The 18,609-nt window shown below is 47.1% G+C and overlaps 1 protein-coding gene across 5 annotated transcripts in view; it reads right to left on the bottom strand.

Moving 5' to 3' along the window:
- SNX30 (sorting nexin family member 30) overlaps positions 1–18,609 on the bottom strand; it is a 125,189-nt gene that overhangs the window by 17,546 nt on the left and 89,034 nt on the right. For all 5 annotated transcript variants that reach the window (XM_003911352.4, XM_009188268.4, XM_009188270.3 and 2 more), the window contains exon 7: positions 8,299–8,385. In XM_003911352.4, coding sequence (XP_003911401.1) covers positions 8,299–8,385 — 87 coding nt within the window. The remainder of the gene's footprint in view (positions 1–8,298; positions 8,386–18,609) is intronic.

Genomic DNA, 18,609 nt, shown 5'->3' with positions numbered 1-18,609 from the left:
TGTAACTACAAATGCGCACCATCACACCCAGCTAATATTTTTATTTGGAGTAGAACAAGGTCTTGCTACTTTGCCCAGGCTGGTCTGGAACTCCTGAGCTCAAGCGATCTCCCGTCTTGGCCTCCCAGAGTGCTGAGATAATAACAGGTGTGGGCCACCACCCTCAGCATTTCCTCTCATCTCAATGTTTTAATTTTTGTGACTGAGGTATTGTTACGGTTGTGCTACCATGCGTCTGAAGGATGTTGAGATGGCACAGCACTGCTAATGGTTGGGTGTTGCTTATCATGACACCAAGGAAAAATATCACCAGATAAGACATCAAAAGACAATATAGATGGGACAAAATTGCATTTTTCACATTGGTTCCCAATCTCTCATGATAATTTCCATTACAGAATACAGGTTGTTAGTGCAATGACAGAAGAGTCACGTAGATGGGACTGTGCATTTCTGTGTACTAGAGAATGGGATAGTAACTTAAATTCACCAACATTCATTTAAAAATGTATTACTCAGTGAGCCAAGATCGAGCCACTGCACTCCAGCCTGGCAACAGAGCAAGATTACACCTCAAAAAAAAAAAAAAAAAAGCATTACTGAGCTCCTTCCATGTGCCATGCATTTCCAGGCCCTAGAACAGAAATCTCAACCTAAGTCTCCTTCTTGGAGCTGGGTTGGAGACGTCACATTATCTGCTCTCATGATGACCATAGGTTAGGAAAATCTCCAAACTACACAAGACAGATATAATTCCAAAGCGTTGGGGAGAGGGGAACTTGTGGCCACTGTGGGACAGGTTCCAGGACCAGTGACAGCCACATGCTGCTGGGTGAGCAGGGGACAGGGCTCTCTAACTGGCAATGTGTGAGTAGCAGCGAGATTGGTCCCCTGCCCTCTGGGAAGCCAAAGCCCCCAGGCTGGTCATCTCCAGCTTCCAGCAACTGCGTTTTCATTGTCTATTTGAGCTATAAGGTGAAAACAGGTAAGAATACACTGAGACAGGGTCCAGTTTGAAAAGCAGCCATGGAATTGGGCAAATAGAAAGTCACTGGCTCTCTGAATGAAGGCTTTCTTTAATAATAGATAAAAACAAACTTCAGAGGATAGCCAGTGGGGAGTGAGGGAGGGAGAGGTGAGGGCATGAGATGAGGAGCAGAGAGGCTGACAGCAAGAAAGCCACGAGCTCCCCAGCACGATGACATGAGAGTGAAGCCCCAGGGAAGGCCACATGCACTCTCTGTACCTGCCTCGGGAAAGGCAGGGCGCCCCCTCAGGGAGCACAGCTGCTGGGGCCCGCGCCCTGGGGAAAGGCGTCAGCTTTGGTGCCAGATGCACCCGGGCCCCATACCGGCTCCGCCATTTGTAAACTTTGGCACTTAAGTTCCACGCTTCCCCTGACCCCGGGCCCCCATCTATCACATGGGAACCGCCGCACTGGCAGAGGATGGCTGCGGTGGGACGTAAGTCAGCTGAGGGGTTGGGGGAGTTCCGCCTGCTCAGACTGGAGGCACCTGGTCTTCTGCCCCACGCTGAGGGTCCTCACTTGCCAGAAGGGTCTGGAAACGACAGACACCGAGCCCCACTCTCTGGTCTGCAGAAGCTCTGTATGTAGAAGTCTCCCTGCTACCAGTTTACAATTGGCATTCTCACTTCACTACCTGTCACGTCTTTCCCATTCCAGAACATTCACCATCCTGGTGGTTCTAAGAGCTGTCCAAGGTCTACAGCCTTCAATAGGTTTGTCCAGAGAGCCCAATTTCCACCTTCCTTCTGCTCTTCTCTCAACCAGAGGAACACCTCTGTGCACCTTTCCACTCCCAGTCACCTCCACACGACACACCCACTCTTCCCACACCAATGTCCCACTCCCCTCCATGGCCCCCAAAACACCACACCCGCCCCCCCCCACATGCCCACCATGCGACCTCCCTACACATCACGCGCCCTCCCTACACACCACACGCCCTCCCTACACACCACACGCCCTCCCTACATGCCACACACACCCTCCCTACATGCCATGCGCCCTCCCCACACACACGCCATGTGCCCTCCCCACACACACACCACACGCCCGCCCCACACACACACCACGCGCCCGCCCCCCTCCACACCGACACCCCAGGTCCCCTCCACGTGGCCCATCTGTCCTCACCTGCACTCCAACACCACCCATTTAAACTTCTTCAGCTGGCACTGCACCCAGGATGAGGCTACTTGTGAGTCAGGGCCTAAAACAGCACCCTGCTTTTTTTTTTTTAACCTTTTGAAGATAACTAGGAATTTTGTGAAGCCTTGTCCCTGGCATCCCTTCTTTGTTCTTTCTGGAGCTAGTTATACCGACTGTATTAGCACTGAAGAGTCCAACATGGAAGACAGGAAAAGGCAAAAGCTCTCTCTCCGTTACCCTCACTGTCATTCGAGGGTGCAGATGCTCCCGGTCCCTTTCTAAATGCAGTTCTTCAGCTTCTCCTCATCTTCTGTAAGAGCTCTGATGCCCTCTACCTTCCATGGTGGGTTAGATTCTAAGGTGTACACCAGGTTGTGGCCCAACAGGTCCAGCAGAAGGCAGCCAGCCCCTACTATGTAAGTGCATGTTGCTTCTCCAACCTCACAATTAACATGGAGAAGGCCAAGTCTCCAAAGCTCCATCTGCCTGGGAATCACTACCTCAGTGTCTGCTAAGCTTTCTCCAGCCTTAGCCCAACCACAAAGCAAAACTTTGCATTCTCGAACACCACCATTCTTCCCCAGCTCCAGAGGCCTCCGCACCCTCTGCCCTTAGCACGCAGTCCTCCAGCCCAAGACGTTCTAGGACTCCCCTAAGAGGATCACCCCACTTTGAAATTTACAGGGAAGGTCGTGGAGACAGGTGAGGCCACTTCCTTACCCTGGGTTACAAAAAAGTGATCAGATTTTGATGCCCATCCATGACTCCACAGAAATCAACTTTCCCTCATTATCTGGAGCAAGTTTTTCAGGTTTCGGTTTCACCTGACAACGAGGTAAGCCCCCAGACTCCCTCGGATCTTCTGCTGGCCATGCCCATACCAGGGGCCCTTTCCTCCCCAGCACTCCTGCGACAGTCCCCTGAGCTACCTTGCTCCCACTATCAGTTCCCAACAGACCTGGCCGAAGCCCTGGGATAGAATCAGCCCTAACCCACTTCTGAATTCCCTGGCTTTTTAAAAAAAAATCTCGTCAACAGCAGCTCTGGCTTCATGAACTCACAACTCCATCAGGCACAGCACAGCAAAAACCTTAAGTTGCTCATTTCCTCGGCATCCACCAAACCTCCTGATGGGCTGTTGGGGAGGACAGGTGTGTGGAGGGGTAGGGAGGCAGGGGAAGCTTGAGGACCCAGGAAACAATGTCTAAAACATTGTGGTCAGAAAAGGGACTTCTTAAAATATGTGACAGCAAACCCAGAAAACAAAGTTCTCCAGCCACATTCCTACTGCAGCCAGTGTGGACACGGAAGGCTCCTCCAAGGGAGCGTCTGTCACGACGTCAGACACTACTTCTGACGTCAGACACTATGCCAAGCACCTTACAGCATCACAACAATCACGTGTGTGAGGCAACGGAGGCCCGCAAAGGCTGAGGAGCAGATCCAGGCAAGCTGGGGCACAGCTGGGCTTTGAACCCAGGGCCCTCCGATTCTAAATCCTGTGCTTGAACCGTGCCGGACTTGGACAGGCTGCCAACTGCACCCTCCTCTGCCCACCAAGGCAGCTGCTGCCCCAGACCCAAAGGTGGCAAAGGATTTCTGCTGCCGCCACTGCTACTTTACACTCACTGGCACACCACCATGACAGTCCATTTTGTCTTTAAAAATAACAATTGCTAAATAAGTAGCAAAGTGAATGTGGCACGGTTCAACATCCCACCAGGAAGAGAGAAGGTGAAGACAGCCTGGCCACAGTGTGCTAGGAGAACGCAGGTGTGTGTTCAGGACTGATTAGTCATTTTCATTGACGGGGAGGAAACCCTCGGCCTCTGGTAGAATTCCCGTGGCCAAGAGGATGAGCCATGTGGGTAAGTGGAGTCCAGGAAGGCGGAGAATGGCAGCAGCCAAAGATTTCCACAGCGCGGGGAGTTGACAGGAATCACCCAGACCCACAGGAATGTGAGGCCGGGAGCCCTGGCAGGCAGCTGTGGGGTATGAGGGCGCCAAAACCAGTGTCTCGCTCTGCTCGAGACTGCTCCAAGCCTGGCGTGTGCTTCCAGCAGCCAGCAAGCCAGGCGTGCTTAAGACTTAACTCGGCCTATTATTCCGAACCTTCAGCTCCTGGCTTTGGAAATGAATGTGTCCTGTATAGGGCTGAACATATTAAATAACAGTATCAGCCTCTGAGAAAGCTTGTATTCAGTGCTGAGCTTGTACAGATGCTATTTACAGAACCACACACATGATGTCTTTATAGATGCAGAATCCTCGGTTTCCAAACTAGGCCAGTGGCAGAACTTGTTGGTTCTCCTTCCCTCCCTAGCCAGGAAAAGTGACTTCTATTTTTCCTTCAATATGTAACTGACACATAAAAGTATATACACTCCAGGCATATGACGTGATGATCTGATACATGTACACACTGTGTAGTGATGATCACAATCAAATTAATGAACACATCCATCACCACCCACACTGTGCATGGAATACCCAGGATTTTGCTCACCTTATAACTGAAAGTTTGTACCTTTTGACCATGATTTCCCCCATCCTGAGTCCTGGCAACCACCGTTCTATTCTCTGTTTCTATGACTTCAACTTTGTTAGATTTCACATATTAAGTGAGATCATGTAGTTATCTGTTTTTCTGTGAATGACTTACATCTTTACATTTGCGGGCTAAATGCAAACTTTTAAAACATATTCAAACAAATCATCCTATGTCATCCCTTTAAATCCCTTCGTTGAAAGGAAACTTTAAAAATATACACAAATAAATCATCCTAAGTCAATCCTTAAAATGAGACCAAAACATGGCTCAGCAGATGTTCCAGAATATCACAGGCCAGTTCAGGACTCGTCAGTGGAGCAGGCCACAGACAGGCAGAGGGCAGTTGTGAGTATATGGCTGCATTTCTGCTGTCACCTCCCTTATGACAGACAAACAGGATGGAAGAAGGAGAACAGCTGTGGCAGGAGGAACCAGAGGGAGGGTGCCAGCTGCATACGCTGGGCCAGTGACCACAGTTCCAATCCTCATCATCTGCCTTTCTGTAGATATATGCAGCCTTTACGCTCTGGTGTAGACCACTACCGGTGATGCGGGAATTAACACAACAAACGTGCACAGGATAGAGAGCCACTTGGCATCAAAGAGGCTGGGCAATTTATCCAGCTCCTTTGTGCCTCATTTCCTCACCCATGAAACAGGGAAAGAACAATGTCTTCCCTCTGGGCCTCAGATGACCACTGCAGTGATCCTGTGATGCAATTAACATTAAAGACACTACACAAAGCCAGGGTGTATCATTTCTGAGGTGTGAGTTTCAAATTCCAAAGCTGGTTCCTTTCCAGGTATGTCTTGGCATGGCGGCGGCAGCAGGAACCACGGCAAAAGAGGAAAACCCCGCAGCTCTGATGTCAAACCATTTCCCTGAAATGCGGGTCCTTGCTATTATCTTACCAATGTTCCCCACCCTCACCCCCCTCTTTGAAAACAAATACACCTTCCACTTACAAACCAAAAAGAGGCAGAGTGACGGAATGGTACGTGGCAAGATTCTAAAGTCAAACGGCAGGGTGCCATCCTAGCTCTACCAGCGCTAGCTGTGTGACATTGGGCCTTGGTGTGCTCACCTCTCAAATGGGGATAATAAAGGTACCTAAACCTCATGGTTGTGGTATGGAATCAATGAGATTTTACACATACATGCACATACACACACACAGTTGTCGCCTTGCTATCTGGTGGGGTGGGGTGGGGATTGGTTCCAGGACTTCTGAGATATCAAAATCTGTGAATGTTCAACAATGGCCCCTTATATAAAATCATGTAGTGTTTGCATATAACCAATGCACAGCTTCCTGTATACTTTAAATCATCTCTAGATTACTTATAATACCTAATACAACATAAATACCTTGTACACCATTGTTATACAGGTTGGGCATCCCCAATCTGAAAACCCAAAATGCCCCAAAATCCAAAACCTTTTTTTTCTTAAGATGGGGTCTCTCTACACTGCCCAGGCTGGGGTGCAGTGGCCATTCACAGGCGCAATCATAACACACTACAGCCTCTAACTCCTGGCCTCAAGGGATCCTCCCACCTCAACCTCCCCAGTAAGAGGAAATACTGACCTGCACCACTGTGCCTGGCTCAAAATCTGAAACTTTTTGAGGGTCAACATGGTAGAGGTGGGCAACTCCACACCTGACCTCATGTGATGGGTTGCAGTCAAAACTTTGTTTCATGCACAAAATTATTTAAAATATTCTATAAAAGTACTTTTAGGCTATGTGTATAAGGTGTATAAGAAACAGAAATAAATCTCATGTTTAGACTTTGGTCCTGCCCCTAAAATAGCTCATTATGTATACACAAATATCCCAAAATCTGAAACGCTTCTAATTTTAAGCATTTGGGATAAGAGACAGGCAACCCGTACTGCATTAGTTTTTTTTCCTTGTGTTATTTTCTACTGTTGTATTATTATTTTTTATTGTTTTTTTTTCCCCCAATACTCTCAATCTGCAATTGGCTAAATATGCAGATGTGGAACCCATGGATCTGGAGGGCCAGCTGTGAGTCTGTGTAGAGCAAACGTGCAAGAGACAGTGAGAGCGCTTAGCACACTGCAAGGGCAAGCACTTGCATATTGGCCATTATTACTCATTTTTAATCCTGGCTCAGGGAAGGGAAAGACAACAAACAGGGTGATCAATACAACAGATGCATTTTTACAACTGTGATCCTCTGTCTAGACCCAAAACAGAGAACTGCCTTTGCAATACTTACAACTGAGGAAATTATGACAGTGAGAGAGATCAGACCTAACCCATTCCATCTTGCTTCTAACCTTTAAGCTGTCCTTGTTCATTTCTGGGCATAGGATGAACTAGCCTTGAGAAGGAATTCAGTATATGGTTTGACTCTGAAACAATACTGATAATAGCCCTTTCCTGAAAAGACCTCCTTCTTACCTGGCGACCAGTCTGCTTTTGCAGGATTAACAAATTAGCTACTTAGAAATTAAGGTTTAGGGGTCATGCAGCCTCTGGCTCCAAGAGCCTAAACCTCCCCAAATTGTTCCTGGAGATAACGTCACTACTGTAAAACCTAAGATCAGGGCTTGAGATGTTCTGCAGACCCTGCACTCAATGGATCAGCTGACACCACCCAGGTGGTAATCTGGCTCAACCAGTTCTGCAATCCCACCGAGGAGCAGAAGACCCCAAGAGAACCTCACTTCCACCCCCTATATTTCCATCTCCAACCTGACCAATCAGCACTCCCCACTTCCTAAGCCCCTACCCACCAAATTATCTTTCAAAACTCTGATCCCCAAATGCTCAGGGAGAATGATTTGAATAATAGTAAAACTCCAGTGTCCCATACAGCTGGTTCTGCATGAATTACTCTTACACCATTACAAATCCCTTGTCTTGATAAATCAGCTCTGTCTAGGCAGTGGGCAAGGTGAACCCACTGAGCAGTTACAAACACTGGAGCCAGAAGGCATCCTAGACAAGCGAGACTAGTGGTGCTCGATCTCTGGGGAGTAAAGGGCCACTTTTTGTTGGCTTTTTTCCCCAATTTGACCAAGTTGTAGTCCTGCTGTGCAGAACCAGCATGCAGCTTGCTCCACGCGCAACTCCTCACGCGAGTTTAACACGCTCGTCTCGAGTGTTCAACACAATGTGTACAACTGGTTCTGCAGCAACATCAAATTCCTATAGAAGTTTCCAAGTGCTTCTATACTTTCCTCATCATGGATTGTAGAGTTTGTGGGCCTATGAACCACACTTTGAAAGCACTGATCTAGGCTATTCTTTCCTCCTCTCTGCAATGCCATTCTATGGAGCAAGGAACTGCTGATGAATGGCAGAGCTGTTAAGTCTTTAAAAAAAAAATTAGGCCCAGGAAACAGTAGAAAACTCAATCCCAAGTGAACACTAGGAACTCGCAGAAGTAGGACAGAAAAGGGAGTGAAAAAGGGCAACTTCATCAACGTAGCCCAGCCGGCACTGACCACGCGTAGTCACACAGATCTAGAGATGAGAATTTACTTAGCACCAGCAGGGAGACCACAGCTTTGCAGCCCTTCCCAGGTGGCTTCCCTGACCTTGGGGCGGTCTTCCTTCCGCAGAGCCACAGCTTCCAGTTTGGCTTCGTACTCTGCTTGAACTTGGTCCCTCTTCTTTAATACACTCTGTGGGAGGCAGAGAAGAGAAGCATGTAACACTGAGTCCACAAAGGGGCCTCCCACCCCCAGGTGATTGCTGCTTTTCCCCCACGCCTCCCCAAATTGAGGCCTACCCCAGGCCCAGCCATGTGCTTCTAGGACAGTCTGACCATGGCAGAAACTCTGGAGGAAGCAGGGGAAAGGAGGGAAGAGAAGAGAACCACTCCTGAGGCTGGGGTTTCTAGTAAAGTAACTAAACCCTGATGCTGAAAGGAAAGAAACTCTAGGAAAAGGCAAGTAAGGGAAACAGCACCCATCCATTGTCGCACTGCTGGGAGGACTCTCCGCTTCACTGTGTGCAGCCAGAGCCCAGCTGTGCAGAAATGTGGAGCTTTGCAGGCTACAATGCTAGATGTTCTCTGAAATCTTAAAGGAAAAGTCTAAGAGAACTCTTCACTCTTCAATTCAGTGAGTGGACCCCTAGCGGACTGATCTGTTCATTGAATCATTCATTAGCCACTTACTAGTCCTCTACTCTGATCCAGGTGTAGAAAGAGCAGAGAGATGCACTCCCTACCTGAGGGGTTCAGTGTGACAGAGGCTCAGACACAGTATGTGTCTGTATGTGCTAAAGGGGCTACACATGTGCAAGTCCAGAATTCCTAGAACCATGCAGCCAGCCCACCAGAGTGAAGGGTCAATGGGCCCCATGAGAGCCAGCTCAGGATGGGACAAGAGTGAGGCAAGCCAGGCACCCGGAGTGCAAAATGTAAGGGGACACTCCCTTTTTGGCCCATGTAGTACAACGCTGGCAACTGAGAGTGAATGCCCCCGTAAATCTGTGCCCAGGGCTCCCCTCACTTCATCTGAGCTCTGCTGCTATGAACCCACTAAGCAAAACAGAAAAGCTTCTAGCAGACCTTCTAGAAAAGTATCTGTTTCATCAACGGCTTTCTTTTTCCTTCCTTTAGTAGAATCACAAGTGGCAAACCAAGAGTGATGAGACCTTTCTTTTCCACTAACTCAAAAGAAATAAATTGCTATGGAGGTTTCTAATCAGGCACTTTCCCCATAGGGGACCTTCCAGCAGAGTGTGGAGTCAGAGCAGGAAGGAGTCACCCCCTGGCTAAGCACAGGCACCCCGTGTCCCTGACTGTGCTAAAATGTGACAGGCAACTGAAGAGTTGAGAGTGCTGCGGTTTCAACCTTTTAATGGAATGTGTCAATACTGGGAACCTCAAGTCTTCCTCTGAAAAGTTTGCTTGAAAAGTATTTTATCAAGAAATGAAAATGAGGTTAAAATTACAATAATTTTCCGTCAATTGCCACTCAGTTGTCTCCTAAGTGCCCTGACATTTCCTCCCCACACTCATTCATCTTTGAATAGGAATATTTACAGTGCTGTTCAATGGAACTTTCTGCTATAATGGAAATGTTTTATAACCTGCACTAATTCAGGAACCACTGCCTCCTCGTGCCTACTGAGCACATGAAACAAAGCTAGCAGGACTGGGGAACTGGGTTTACATTTTTATTTCATGTTACTCTTTGAATTTAAACTTAAAAAGAGCCACACATGGCTAGTGGCTACCATACTGGACTTCATATAGCCCCAAAAATAATCTAAATCTATTGGTCTGGTACCATCAGTAGTAAAAATCCTCTTCTCTATGGACGTGCAAATGTGGTTCCCCAAGGTGCAATGGAACGGCAGGGTGGAGGCTGTGCAGGCTGCTCACCACTGGTGTGCACTTCCCTTCACAGGACGCCTAGCACCTTACTGGAAAAAACATCCAGTACCACATATCCAGACTAGCGCTTCCAGGAAAGAGCATGAGTTGTCCCAGAGACACACACTGTCAGTGTGGCAAGAACCTCCTAAGACAATACCAGCACAGCCTGGGGGTTCCTGGGGGCACTGCTGGGGTTGCAAGACCCCTGGGACTGTGAGGGGTTGGGAGGAGATGCATCAACCCCACTCAGCTACAATAGTCCAAAAGCGTCTCCTCTCCCCATGCCCAAAACAGATGAGGGAGCCTGCAGATCCAACCATATCCCTCCCCAGTAGGATTTTTACTACTGATGGTACCAGACCAATAGATTTAGATTTTTTTTTGGGCTATATGAAGTCCACAAAGTACTTTTTTTTTTTTACTTTATAGATTTATGTCATCCAGTTAGCCTGGGCCTGCCCTGGCCCACAGGAGAGGCAGGGTCTCGGTCTCTCAGTGTTTTCCAGCGTGGCCAGAATGCTGCCCTCTCACGCAGGCTGACTGGAGGATCCACCCTAACAGCCCTGCATCGCCGGACAGCACAAAAGGCTCCCAGCAACCCTGCAGAGGCGAACGCGCATCATCCCTTTTCTACAGATGAGGAGACCAAGGGACGGTGGCAGGCCCTGTTCAAGGCCACACCTGGCTCATGGCACAGCAGTGGCTCATTCAGGCTGTTCTTGCTGCCTTCCAGTATGTGGCTTCACAGCTGGCCCACGATCCAACCACGCTAAAGGTTGGACAACGTGTTCTGAATCAAGACAAACTGCTGATGACCGCCACCCTCACTGGGACGCCTTTGCACGCTGTTGGTGATGTTCTGAGAGGATGGGTCCCCAGCCCAGTCTCTATTGATAAAATTGGTCAAACCAGCCTGTGGCTCTGAGATGAGGCCCGAGCTGGCAGTGGGGTAAAGAGGCCAAGAGACCAAGCCAGCGTCTGCAGAGAGGCCCCTCCATCATTGAATGACAAGCAGAAGAGAGTCATCATCTGAACTTCTCACGGAACTTTACAGGGATCGGCATCCCATGGATATGACACATCAAAAAGGCGAAGGGCACAGTGAGAATTTCCTCCTCACGCTTCACGCCACCTGCCCTCCTCTACACACCCATCCCCACGCTGCTTCTGCCCTGCCTTCATACATCTTCATTCATCTAGCCAGGGATGGGGATAGAGCAGAGAACAAATCACAAAACCATGTGGAGCTTATATTCTAGCGGAGAGGCAGACAAGAAGCAAGTAAAATATACAGTAGGTAGCTCTGGGTATTAGGAGGAAAAATAAAACAGGAATGGAAGGTAAGTACCAAGGGTTTGGGGAAGGCAAAATTGTACATAGGGTGCCCAAGGAGGGCCTCACGCTCACAAGGTGATTTTTAATTAGAGACATGGAATAAATTCCTCTCGGACACTTATTTTTTTAAAACATTAGAACATTTTGTTGCGATTTCAAGTGGTCCTAATAATCTGGAACTTTACTATCTCTATTTTCCAGTGAAGAGAAGACAAATGACTTTTTCTTTTTTTTGAGACGGAGTCTCTCTCTGTCGCCCAGGCTGGAGTGCAGTGGGGCGATCTCGGCTCACTGCAAGCTCCGCCTCCTGGGTTCCCGCCATTCTCCTACCTCAGCCTCCCCAGTAGCTGGGACTACAGGTTCCCCCCTCCCCCGCCACCACTCCCAGCTAATTTTTTTTTTTTTTTTTTTTTTGTATTTTTAGTAGAGACGGGGTTTCACTGTGTTAGCCAGGATGGTCTCGATCTCCTGACCTCGTGATCTGCCCGTCTCGGCCTCCCAAAGTGCTAGGATTACAGGCTTGAGCCACCGCGCCCGGCTGACAAATGACTCTTTAACAAATAAATTACAAGGAAAAATAAATGGACAAAGAAGGATTTTTTAATATTTAAGAAACATACCAATCAATGTATAGATCCTGTCTGGATCTCAATTTGGAAAAATAAACAGAAACTGTGTCTGAGACAAACTGGGAAATCTGAACACTAACTGGATATTTAAACATAATTAGGTAGTCCTTAAAAAAAATGCTTGTATTTTAGAGATACGTACTAAATGTTTCTGTATGAAATAATATGATTTCAGGATTTGTGTTAAATTAAACCACGGGGTGGGAGTTGGGAGCAGCGTTAGAGAGAGACAGAACCAGATGAGTCACGAGTGGGCGACTGCTGATGCTGGCTGGGATCCGCGCAGGATGGCTTGGATCCGTGCAGGATGGCTGGGATCCACATGGGATGGCTGGGATAGATGTGGGTTTATTGCTTTCACTCTATTTTGTGATATGTTTGAATTTTTCTATAATAAAAAGGCTAAACAATAGAAACATCCCATAGATGACATCTGTCATCCAAATGTTTGTAACAAATTAATAACAGTCATTAAGAGGTCTATAGTTACGTCATCCATGAAATATTAATCAAACAGCCTTTATCTACAAAGACAAAATGCTTAGAAGAGTTGGATGACAGATGCATTCTGTGGTTTGGCTTTCAACATCTGCACTGGATTTGTCCCAAGAAAGACCACAGTGGTCAGTATCTACAGGAAAGCGCAGCGTCCCTTCCCCACCCCCAGACTCTTGCACATGTCTTCCTCTGCCAAGGCTGTGGGCTCACAAACTATGGGAGGGGGAAAGGCAGAAAAAGAGCCCCAGCGCCAAAGGTCAGCAGCTATCAAAAGGCCTCTTCAAGCCCACCAAGTTTTTCAGCTTCAAAGCTTTGTGGAAGAGGGACGCTAGGATGCAAGGCTGGAAGAGGATACCAAGGCCGCAGGAACAGCTCAGCCCCCGGTAGAGAACAGCAGGATGGGTGGTTCATATTCCTGTAGGCCAGGGCTGACGACCCAAGACCCAAGTGGAATTCATGTAGAGTAATGGGTGTTCACTAACAAAGAACAAATGAGAATAAAAATAAAATACCCACATAGTCCTGCAGCTTAGGGCAGCCCTCTAGAAGGGCACTTTCCTGCAGGCAGGAAAATGAGTCTGATTTGGTCCTAGTGATAGCACCAGCTCCGGTTAAATGACTGAGTTCAGGTTACCCCTTTCAACATGCTCCTTTTACACACTCATTCTATGGAAACCAGAACCACCTGTGATTTAGATGTCCTGGGGCAATGTTGGTAATACTGAAACCACACATTACCCCCTCATTTTAAGAGATATTTTTACATACAATTTGGAAAATTTAAAGGAGGGGGAGAAGTCATACATAATCTCATCAGGCAGAACAACCAGTAATACATTGTTTCTTCCCTTCTGGTCTTTTTCCTTGAATGGCTTCTTTGATACTTCCCATTTCTGTTTCTCTGTCTGCACGCTTGTTATTCAGATGGTCTAATCCTCTAATTTTCATATTTTTTCCTCCAATTCTCTTTTGGTTTTTTTTCATATGTGACATTCTTAACTTTTTCTTCTAACTCTTCTATTAATTTTTTTATTCCTATCATGGTTTTAATTTCCAAGAGCTCTTTGTTCTCTGAATTTTTAAAAATTATTGTTTTATGGCTGTGATATCTTCTCTTTTGGAAAATATTAACAATTTTTCTTTGTGGAAATGTTCTTCTCCATCAATGTTTCATTCAGTAGGCTTTTTCTTCTTTGTTTTTACTTCTGATATTCATATTCAAATCTTCCCTTACATATCTGGTGATCCTTATCTGTCCACCCATCCAAGAGGGAAATTCCATGGAAATGGATTGAAAGCTCTCTGCTCAGAGGGCTTGTTGACATTCTCCACAGGAGACTCGGCTGGGTCCTTCCACTGAGGAACCACCCTGGCTCTCCACCGCCAGCCAATATCCGTATCTGTGGGTCACTTCTCTTGGCCCATCCAGATTTTCTAGAAAAGGCTCTTTTCCTCCTTGCATGGAAGATCCAAGGCTGAGAGCCAAGCAGGAGAAGAGTCCCAACATCACTGAACACCCTCAAGTGTGCCTAGAGTCTCTTGGTCCAGAGAGGCCCCCTCCAGAGAATCGACCCCCAGTTCTGCCAAAGTGGAGAAGGAAGTGGCCCCTGCGTCAGCAGAGAGGAGAGGATCGGAAGCTAGGATTCTTTTTTTTTTTTTTTTTTTTTTTTTGAGACAGAGTCTCGCCTGTCAGCCCCAGGTTGAGAGCAGTGGATGGATCTCAGCTCACTGCAAGCCCGGCCCCGGTTTACTTATCTCCGCCTCAGCCTCCCGAGAAGCTGGGACTACAGGTGCCCACCACCGCCTCGCTTTTTTTTTTGTATTTTTTAGTAGAGAGGGGGTTTCACCGTGTTAGCCAGGATGGTCTCGATCTCCTGACCTCGTGATCCGCCCGTCTCGGCCTCCCAAAGTGCTGGGATTACAGGCTTGAACCACCGCGCCCAGCCGGAAGCTAGGATTCTTAAACAGACTCTAGATTTATTCTTCTCTTTAGCTCTACCTCAGTCCCAGAGGGGCGTGGTGCTGCCAACTCTTGACCTTTTTGGAGGGTTCCACAGTGTAAACCAGGTGACTTCTCAGTTTTTTCCCCCACTGTCGGTTTCAAAATCAGCTTGAGTCATTTAGTACTTACCAAAATTGTACTGCTACTGCCTCCTTGCCTGTTGCTCTTGTCTGTGGGCTTGTGACTTTTTTTCAAAATCCTTTTAGTGTCATTTTGGTGAAGTTTAAATGTGTATTCAGTCTGCCATTACTGGGAATCTCAGGTTTTCATTTTAATATTTTTCTAATTTTAAAAAAATCCTTTGAAATCATGTATATTTCACATCCTGCTTCTTCACATTATTTTAGCTGCAAGAAATTGGCCACTCTGTATAATCTCTTTTGTTCACGAAAGGGGACATTTTTTCCCTGACAACTCAATCTTCCAGATCTTCATTTCGGTTTTGGAAAGGCACCGGAAATGGCCAACCTACAGCACCAACTGGTCGCGTTCCCGGAGCTTGACTCATTAGCGCCACCTTGTGGCCCTGTGGGGAAGAGGTGGGGAGGCTGAAGAAACCTGACAATTTAAACCGGCTTTTGAAAAGGACCACCCCGTAATGTTATCCAAGTTATCTCCAACTGGAAGACAAACTTTGTCTTTAAACCAAAACTTCTGCATCCACATCTCACACTTGTAATCTCGATTACAAACAATGTCCATATTATTAAATCCAACAGATATATTTTGCTGCTTCTTAAAACATTTATCTTGGCTTCACGGAGGCAATCCTCTACTTCTTCCCTCCTGCCATACCAACCCTTCCTTCGTGGGCTCCTTTGCTATTTGTTCTTTCCTCTTAAGGTGATAGACCAATAAATATTACCACACCACAGGCGCAGGCCTTGACACTCTACGCACCTCAATCACATCTCCTCATGTGATCTCCATTGGTCTCAGAGATTTAAACACCATTCATACACTAATGACTCCCAAATTTCTATTCCCATTCTGGACTAACTCATAACCAACTGCCATGACATCTCCACTTTAATGATTAGGGGGCATTCTGAACTCCACATGCCCAAAACAGTGGACTCCCAACTGCTCCAACCTGTTCCTCCCTGGATCCTCCCCGTCCCAATAAACAGTACTGCTATCCACCCAGCTGCTAAAGCCAAAAACCCCAATTCCTTTCTTATTTTGCATCACTACAGCAGCAAGTGCCATTGGCCTGTCATCCAAAATATACCCCAAATCCACCTACGTCTCTACCACTGCAGTCCAGGCTCCACCACCTAGTTTTCTGCCCGTGGCTCCCTGTGACAGCCTTCTCAATGGCCTTCTCAACCACCACTCTCATCCTCTACAATCTATTCTCCATACTGTAGCACCAGTTGTCTTCTAAAAGTAAAAATCACATCCTGTCATCTCCCTGCATAAAACTAAATGGCTTCCCTTCTAGTCCTTAGAATAAAGTCCAGACTCTTGCTAGCCTTTAAGTTGGTCTTAAAATGCTACTGCATTTGGGAGGCCGAGATGGGTGGATCACAAGGTCAGGAGTTCGAGACCAGCCTGACCAATATGTTGAAACCTCTGTCTCTACTAAAAATACAAAAAATTAGCCGGGTGTCATGGCGCGCGCCTGTAATCCCAGCTACTCAGGAGGCTAAGGCAGGAGAAATGCTTGAAACCAGGAGACGGAGGTTGCAGTGAGCCGAGATCACGCAACTGCACTCCAGCCTGGGCAACAGAGTGAGACTCTGTCTCAAAAAAAAAAAAAAAAAAGCCACTGCAGGACCAGGCTCCTACCTCTCTTTGACCTCACCGCTTACCACTTACTCCTTTGCTCACCGGGCTCCACTCACACCAGCTTTTCTGATCTGCAAAGACTCTGAGCTCATTTCAGCTTTCAGACCTTTGCACTGGCTGCTCCCCTCTACCTAAAATGCTCCATCCTCTGACCCTTGCACAGCTCATTCCCATATGTCATCCAAGTCTCCAGCCACAGCCTTCTTCATCCACTCTTACTTCAGACCCTCATCCCACCCCAATCATTCACCAAGACCCCTGAGATAAGCATGCGCATTAACATAAATCTCTTAAAAATAAGATGTACAATGTGCAATCATTGTATATTTGTAAGTGTTGCAAATTTACCAAATTGTCCAATTCGATTACATACTTGCTGACCACCTTCTATGGATAAGGCAGTGTGGGAAATAAGATGGTCCTGCCCAAATCTTCATGAATAAAGCTTCTCCAACACTTGGCCTGGTCATGACAACGCTAATACTTAAAAGGCACTGCCAGAAAAGTGGTGAGGACTTCAAAAGGGTCTCTTTCAGTCCATCGCTACCCTAATTTCATTTTACATACACACAGTTTACAGAATGTGAAATCCTATATAAGGGCTCACCTGTGGATGTCTGCAAGGTATTTAACTCGAGTCTGGGCTTAAGGGTAACTAACCTTTGTACCCTCCTGTCCCCCACACACATAACCTTGTGACACATGCCTTCAACCGTCTTTCCAGTACAAGCTGTTCTCATTGTTCACGGCTTAAACTCACATTGTTCCATTTGTTCTGAGTGCCTTGATAATGACCCTATTTTTCTATGCTCTCTGCCTCCAAAGGGAACAGAACATACCTAGCCACAACTGTCCTGAAAGAGATACAACTAGAGGCCAGGCTTGAAAAGCCTGAAGTCACCCAGTTTGCCTCTTGGCAAGTAGTAAACACACAGCTACAAGCTGATTGGTCACTAAGGAGTATAGTCCTGTGGCCATGCAACAGATAAAGATTTACCCACAAGGGTCTGTTTCTTCGTGTCAACCATGAGCAAATGAAACAGATGATCCTAAACGCCCTTTCGAACTCAGAGAGGAACCCCAACCACAGCCCCACCAGGACAGGACTTAGATGAGCCCTGGCATTTTCCCATCCAGGGATGGACCAGCCCTCCACCATGTCAAATTCCTAAGGCACAGACCACTACCTCCAAATGATGAAGACAAACATTCACCATTAGGTTCCCTCAAGGCCATGATGAAGATAGACTGGCAGAACCTCACCACACCAGTAACTCCTCACCAAAACCAACCTAGGACTTTCTCAGCTCTGAGGACCATTCAGCAGCTGACGAAGAATGGGCCACAGGCCTGATGTGGGGGCTCAGGCCTGTAATCCCAGCACTTTGGGAGGCCAGGGCGGGCAGATCACTTGAGGTCACGAGTTTGAGACCAGCCTGGCCAACATGGTAAAACCCCATCTCTACTAAAAATACAAAAATTAGCTGGGCGTGGTGGTGTGCACCTATAATCCCAGGTACTCGGGAGCCTGAGGCAGAAGAATCGCTTGAACACAGGAGGTGGAGGTTGCAGTGAGCCAAGATCGTGCCACTGCACTCTAGCCTGGGTGATACAGCAAGACTCCATCTCCAAAAATAAAAAGAACAGGCCACAGCCAGGCCTATGGCAAGTCCTCTGCTCCATGTTTAGTTTCCATACTGCACAGCGAAGTCTGCCCTGCTTATGTTTCAAAAGTCAGAAAGCCACTTTGGAAATGGAACTATATGACTCTCTCAGAAAAAGAAAATATACTTAAAAATTCTTAAAGAGCAGCAATGTGAAAAGGTGGGGAAAGCCATTTAAGACACCTATCATTCTCCTGGTGTCTTTAGTACCAGCCACACAGACCCCGACAATTCTAGACACAGTCTTTGTTTTGCCATCCAATCGCTCCAGTCAAGGCCAGGGCACTCCACAGAGACGTTTTCCTGGTGAAAAGAGGAGGAGCAGGTGGCCCTGTTTCTTATTAATTGGACTCAGCTCAGCGACTATCAGGGTAGAGCTTGGGTTTCAGAGATTGCCAGTCCACACTTCCTCTTTTCCATGCCCTTCCCCAGACAAGACTGTGTACAATTAATCCCATTCGCTCAGCCTGATTGACCTGATTTTTCAGGCTCAGTAAACAAGAAACTCAATACATATGCCCCACACATGGGGGGTAAAGAGCGAGCAAACAAATGTTTATTTGATATCTAACTTAAATTACACAAGCTTATGTCTCCCA

This window comes from Papio anubis, chromosome 13 (assembly GCF_008728515.1).
Source record: "Papio anubis isolate 15944 chromosome 13, Panubis1.0, whole genome shotgun sequence".
Classification (NCBI taxonomy): domain Eukaryota; kingdom Metazoa; phylum Chordata; class Mammalia; order Primates; family Cercopithecidae; genus Papio; species Papio anubis.
This window is presented reverse-complemented; position numbering and strand designations above follow the sequence as displayed.